Below are 6,624 nucleotides of genomic sequence, written 5' to 3' on the forward strand. Positions count from 1 at the left end.
GGAGGTGGCCGGAAAATGAAGAAAACCAGTCGGCGCAGAGGTGAACAGTGCCGCCGAGGAAGAAATCAAAGAAGGCGGCGGCTGTGGTGAATATTCCGGTCGCGCATGGGTACCACTAGAAAGCTGACTAAAAACCGATTCAGGAGAAGTAGCTCCGGTGCCGGGAAGAGCAGCGGCTGCCGGCGGCGAAGAAGAAAGAAAAACAGGCGAGATTTCGATCGGCAAAACGGGGACGTTGCCGGAGTCCAACGGGGCTGAGATTTTGGTATGTTGGTCGGCGAGGGGAGGCGGTTCGAATGGGGGTGGTCGCCGGCCGGGATCCGGCGGCGGCGGCATGGCGGCATGTGAGGCGTGAATAGTGACGGGATTAGTGTGTTTTTTCTCACGTTTTACTGTGTGTTTTTTCAGAGAAAATTTTTTGGGGGCAAATGGGTTTTGGGGTGGTTTAGGGTTTAGGGTTTAGGGTTTAGGGTTTAGGGTTTAGGGTTTTTTTTTTTTTTTAACTAAAAGTTTATTTATTAACAAATAAAACCTAACGGAGGGGGACTAGACCAAGACCTCCGGAAAGGCTATATCACAATCTTAACATCAAAACAGAAATAAAGACATACTACAACAGGGCAACCCGAAATACAGAATAACAAAATACAAACAAACCAGCGAGTGCCCCAGAATACATCACACAAAATAGAACAAAATGGTGAGCAAGGAGAACTCTGCAGTGAACGCCCACCACATACCGCCAAAAATATGGAAAACTAAATCAGCCTGGATCAAGAGGTCGCCCATAGGGCAAACTCGCCTGAGCCGCCTTCTGCCTATAATAACGCCGCTGCTGAGATCGCGTACGGCCCGGAAGTGGTAAAGACAAACAGCCTTCACTCACTGAACCCATCTCAAACTCTGGCATAGCAGTAGAAACAGGAGTATCACCCACAGGATCCGGAAGAGCAGGGGCAATCTCAACAACCGAAACAGTAACAACCACAGGTGCAGTAACAACTGCTTCAGAAGTAGATGCCACCTCAACCATATCCGTGGCCTGAGACAAGATAATCGGATCCAAATCATCGTGAGACGAACTACTCACCGCAGCATTCTGCTCGGCCGCAAGCTTACTAAGAAGGGACTTAAACCTCTGGGGACGGGGTTTAACGGTACCCGAAGTCTCACCTGGACCTGAAGCAGTGGGTAACTCTTGCAGAATCTCATAGTAATTCTTGGTCGAAATGGGCCGAGCCGGATCTTTCCTCACAACAGGTCGCCGTCGGGGACGCTTGGAAACATGTACTATAAAATCAGTATCACCGGAATGTGGCGGATCAGACGCAACACCCTGAGGCTGCTCGGAAGAAGCCGGAAGCGGGGAATCAGATACAACACCCTTACCATGAGGACGTGGACCCTGGTGATGCTGATCAGATGACGGAGGAGCATGAGCAGCCTGACGCTGAGACCGCCTCGTCCTAAAATTATTAACATTCCTAGCACAAAAATCAAGTGAATGGCCCAACATCTTACAGTAAGAGCAGAAATGGGGAACTTTCTCATAAACAACCTCAACAATCTGACTATGATCACCCCATCCTACCCAAATCTTCTCTTGACGAGGCTGTAGAACATCCATCTCAATACAGACCCTAGCAAAGGAACCCCTAGAACCATCAGCGGTAATCTCATAAACCTTAACTGGATTACCTAAGATCTTCGCAATCGGATATAGACTTTTTTTATCATAAAGATGGAGGGGCAAATCAGGAAATCTAACCCAAACCGGAGCAACAGAAGAATCCTCCTCATATATGAACTCTGGAGTCCATTTAGAAAACCGAATAACCACAGACCGAATAGAAATCTCAGGCCTCTCCCAAAACTTCAAATAATCCTCTTCGCAAGAAAGAGTAAGAACCATATACCCACGAGGAAGAAATCTAACAGTGTGGGAGCCTAGTAAACCAACGCAAGAAAGTGCAGATAAAATATCCTTATTCGGGGTCAGGCCGCGGTTCCCAGAAATACGCCCTATCAAAGCAAATCTAAAAGGAGCAGATAGGGAAGAGATTACCTGATCCGGAAATAAAATACCGGGAATCCCATCACGATCGGTCGGAGCAGGTACCTCGTCCATCGAATCAACAACATCAGCAAAACTCTGATCTGGCGAAGGTGGAGATGAACGACGCAAAATATCCCGAAAGGATACTGTAGGAGGAACAGAACGTCCAGAAACCTTCGAAGCAACCGGAACGGGTGAACGCACACGGTGTACTGCCGAGTCAACTCGCATTGACCCGCCGAGTAACTCGACCGAGTCAACTCTAGAGTCACCGGTCGGAGACTTGCCGAGGGCCGGCGACGGTGTGGAGAACATAAAACCGGCACTAAGACTACCAGAACCGGCCGGAACAGTTGCAACTCGGTCCAAAATAGGCGATGAACTCGCTTGAAAATCACCAATTTGGGCGTTTTTGATTCCGAGATCCTTTTCTGAAATTGAAGGCACCATAATGTTACCCATGATCTGAGGATGATACTGTGAAGAGGAATTGGATTTTGAACACGCCACGCCGGAGAATTCGACGATGGAAGAACTCGGCGCTAGGGTTTCAGCAATCCCAACCGTAGATCTGAAATTGCCGGTAGATGACGATGAATTGGAGAACGGGACCTGTACCATTGAACTCGCATTGGAACAAGGATTCCAGATCGGGGCTGGACTTGAAGAAACATTACCGGAGCTAGCCGGAATCGACGAAACAGTGGAAGCCTCGCGTAGGAACAGTGCCGTCGGCACTTTGGCAGGCAAATCGGGGGGGCAAATCAACTCTGATTGAGATGAAATTTGGACAGAAGGCTCGCAATGACGAGACGATTCCAACGGTATATCAGTTGTAGAAAACGAAGTTGAATTCGCCGGAGACGACTTTTTGGCCGGAAATTCCGGATTTTTAGACATGAAATTGGACGGGTAAATCACCTCCGATTGAGCTGAAATTTTAGTATGTTGGTCGCCTCGAGGAGGCGTTTCAGATAGACCGGCGAACCGGCCGGGAACCGGCGGCAAACGGCCGGCCGTACTGGCGGCGATTTTGGGACGAAAATATGGGTTTTTTTTTCACTATTCACGAGAGAGAAAATTTTTTGGTTTGGTTTTGGTTTAGGGTTTAGGGTTTAGGGTTTAGGGTTTTTTTTTTTTTTTTTTATTTTTTTTAAAAAAAAAAAAAAAAAACACCGCCGGAAGCGGGGGGTTAGGCGGACCCCTACCTGTATATATAAACACAAAATAAATACAAGGTAAGGCCTAAAGAGAGGGGGACTATACCAAGACCTCTCGAAAGGCTAGTCTGACAACACATAAAACATAGAAACATAAAATCTAGGGTGGCAAATACATGTCCAAAATGTAAGCCCTAGGAAAAGCGCATAATAAAAACGAACATATAAGAGCAGCGCTAAATACATAAAAGCAAATCAAATCATGTCTAAACTGTAAATGTCCGACTCAGATGTAGGTGCAAAAGACAACCAATTTTACCGATCTCTGAGCCGTCTGTCGCTGTAAGTCCAACATGAAAAGGGCATCCTAGTCCGAGATCGGTCTGCAGTAAATGATCCTGCAATCAAAATAGTATCCGGCTGGAGAAGCACTGTACCAAAACAGTAGAAGCACATATGGAGGACCGCAATCCAGCTGAAATAAGAGAAGCTCCAAATCCCCAGAAGAAGGTGAAAACGTATGGAGCTCATAACGTCATAAATCCAAACGTGACTGGAACGCTGATATAATATGTAGCCAAGAGAGAACATGGAGAGCCACCAATGCACGCAGTAAAAGCAGAAACATATAAATCCCAACATGTATGGTGCTCTGGGCCTGAGAAACCACTGAGAGAGATCATCCAAAGCCACCATAAAACTCGACAAGAGAACACAAAATATAGAAAGCGGCGGCCAAGGAGAAGCCTGCAGAGAGCGACCGCCAGAGAATAGGGGTGGACCAAATAAAAGCACCAATGTAGAAGGTGCGAGAGTCCTCCCTCCAAAGAGAAGGTACCTGCAAAGGAAAAAAATACATATATATATATATATAGATATAAATAGAAATAGATCCAAATAAAGGAAGGGGCTGCAAATAGCTAAGAACATCTGTATCTAAGGTAGGGAAGCCCGGAGATATCCGAGCGGGTCAGGATGGATATGTGTCTGGGTAGTGAAGGACCTAACTCTAAGGTATATACCCTAATGATATGAGCCCTCGCCGCCAATGCATCCGCAACCGAATTTCCCTCCCGGAAAATATGTGAAAAATGAACCGCCCGCCCCCTCAAAAGAAACAGAATCCGAGTGACTGTATGATGAAGGTCCCAATGACACCGACGAGAACGCAGGATCTGAAGAGAAATCTGAGAATCGGTCTCAACCCAAAGGGGAAAAAAACCGAGATCGGAACAGATAAGAAGGCCCCTCCAAACCGCCCAAAGCTCCGCCCGGACATTGGTCCCGACTCCGATAAACTCGCTGAAGGAGAGCACCACCCTGCCAGAAGAATCACGCACAACACCACCGACAGACGACTCCCCAGGATTGCCCCTCGAACTCCCATCAACATTCAGCTTAAAGCACCCAGGAGGTGGACAGAGCCACCGGACAATCGCTAACCTATGGGTCCGCTGAAAGCCAACAAAGATACCCAGCGATCTCGCCGCCTCAAAGGAACCAAGCCAGTGCTTGGGCTTAACAATGAAAGCAGCATGGGCAAGACGCAGGTAAGACAAAATCTGAGACTTCACAGTCTCTCCAGAAATACGCAACTGACGGTGCTTCGCATCATTACGAGCCGTCCAGAGAAACCACAAAACAATGAAGGGCAGAAACTCCTTGACGTGGCCCCCAGGTGTCCAATGAAGATTTCTCTTCCAAGCGCTAAGGAACAACCTGAGATCCCCTGTGCAGGGGATCCGGACACGAAATATGGCCCCAAAGAAATGCCAGACAGAACGGGCTATCGGGCCATCAATGAAGACGTGTGTAAATGTCTCCGACATATCACAACACTGGCATCGAGAAGCCAACTCAAAACCACGACGCTGGAGCATATCATCCAACGGGAGCCACTGATGCCAAAACCGCCAAAGAAAGAAAGACATCGTGGGCCTCAACCAACGGCCCCAACAAGGAGTGAAGATATCAGAAACAGGGTCTCTCAATCGGACAAGCTCCCAAGCAGACCTAATCGAAAATGCACCGTCAGAACTGTGAATCCAAAGCGCCAAATCAGGCTCGCCAAAGGCAATCGGGGTCAGAGTAATCGCCTCAGCAACAGAAGGGGCCACCACAGCGCAAAGAAGATCGAAATCCCAGGCCCCTTCCGACAAAAAGTGAGAAACCCGAACATCACGGCCCCCACGGACCTCACACTGGCTGGACAGAGCAGTATCCCCAAACCATATGTCATCCCAAAAGGATACGTCTCCAAGGCCAACGCGCCAGCGAATGCCGGGCTCAGCGCGAGGTCTGATCCGTAGGAGACGACGCCAGGTGGGGGATATCAAACCACAAGGGAGAACAGAGGCAGGAGGATCCATCTGGCAATACTTCCGTAAAAGAAATCTCGCCCAGAGAGAGGCGCCCTGCCGAAATCGGAACCACAACTTAATAGAAAAGCTATCCACCAGATCTTTCAATCTGCGGAAGCCAAGACCACCCTCCATCACTGGGAGACAGGCTCGAGACCACTTGGCCCAGTGCCATTTCTTCTCCAGTGGCCGCGACCCCCAGAGAAAAGCGTTGAAAACCATCTCAAGCTTCTCCATGACAGCAAGCGGTGGCTGTACCACCTGAAACAGATAAATCGGCATGGAGAGGAGCACACTGCGGATAAGGGTTATGCGGCTACCCGGAGAGAGAGTTCGGATCTCCCAACCCTCTAACTTCCTACGAACAGACTGTAGGAGGTTCTCAAAAAAGGAACATACTCGGTTACCCCTAAACAAGGGGACTCCGAGGTACTTGAGGGGCAAATGACCCTCCGCGAACCTGGTGATGCGCAAAATCCGAGAGCGAAGTCGATCAGAGCACCTCGGAGGCAAGATAACAGAACTTTTGACAGCGTTCACCAGCTGTCCCGAACAATTCTCGTAATGATGCAGTAAACCCATAAGGCGCCGCATACTACGAGACCCACCATTGGCGAAAATAATGACATCATCAGCATAAGCCAGATGGGAAATCAGGATATCACAACCAGAGCGGTACCTGAGCGCAGGATGCTGCAGGTAGAGGCGATCAAGGCCGCGCGATAGGTACTCCGCCCCCAAAATGAAAAGCATGGGGGACAAGGGATCGCCCTGTCTGAGGCCTCTAGTGGAACCAAAGAACCCCGAGAGAGAGCCATTGATGTTCACGGAGAAATGACAATGAGATATGCAAGCCGAGACCATCTCCACAACCCGCTCCGAGAAACCAAAGTGTCTCAAAACCTCGAAGAGGAAAGGCCACTGGACCCTGTCATAGGCCTTGGCCATATCCAACTTCAGGATAACATTACCGCCACGAGTGGGGAGAGTGAGACTGTGAGTGAGCTCCTGGGCGAGGAGAATATTATCGGAGATCATCCGACCCGGA

At 49.0% G+C, this 6,624-nt stretch overlaps 1 protein-coding gene across 1 annotated transcript in view; it reads right to left on the reverse strand.

The window, feature by feature from the left end:
* The window catches only part of LOC140820718 (uncharacterized), a 28,669-nt gene extending 25,533 nt beyond the window's left edge, over positions 1-3,136 (reverse strand). Inside the window, exon 1 of the mRNA XM_073181040.1 lies at positions 1,458-3,136. Within this exon, the coding sequence (XP_073037141.1) occupies positions 1,458-2,956 (1,499 nt within the window). The 5' untranslated portion in view covers positions 2,957-3,136. The remainder of the gene's footprint in view (positions 1-1,457) is intronic.
* Between the last annotated feature and the right edge of the window lie 3,488 nt (positions 3,137-6,624).

This window comes from Primulina eburnea, unplaced genomic scaffold (assembly GCF_022965805.1).
Source record: "Primulina eburnea isolate SZY01 unplaced genomic scaffold, ASM2296580v1 ctg1404_ERROPOS492791, whole genome shotgun sequence".
NCBI classification, from domain to species: Eukaryota; Viridiplantae; Streptophyta; class Magnoliopsida; order Lamiales; family Gesneriaceae; genus Primulina; species Primulina eburnea.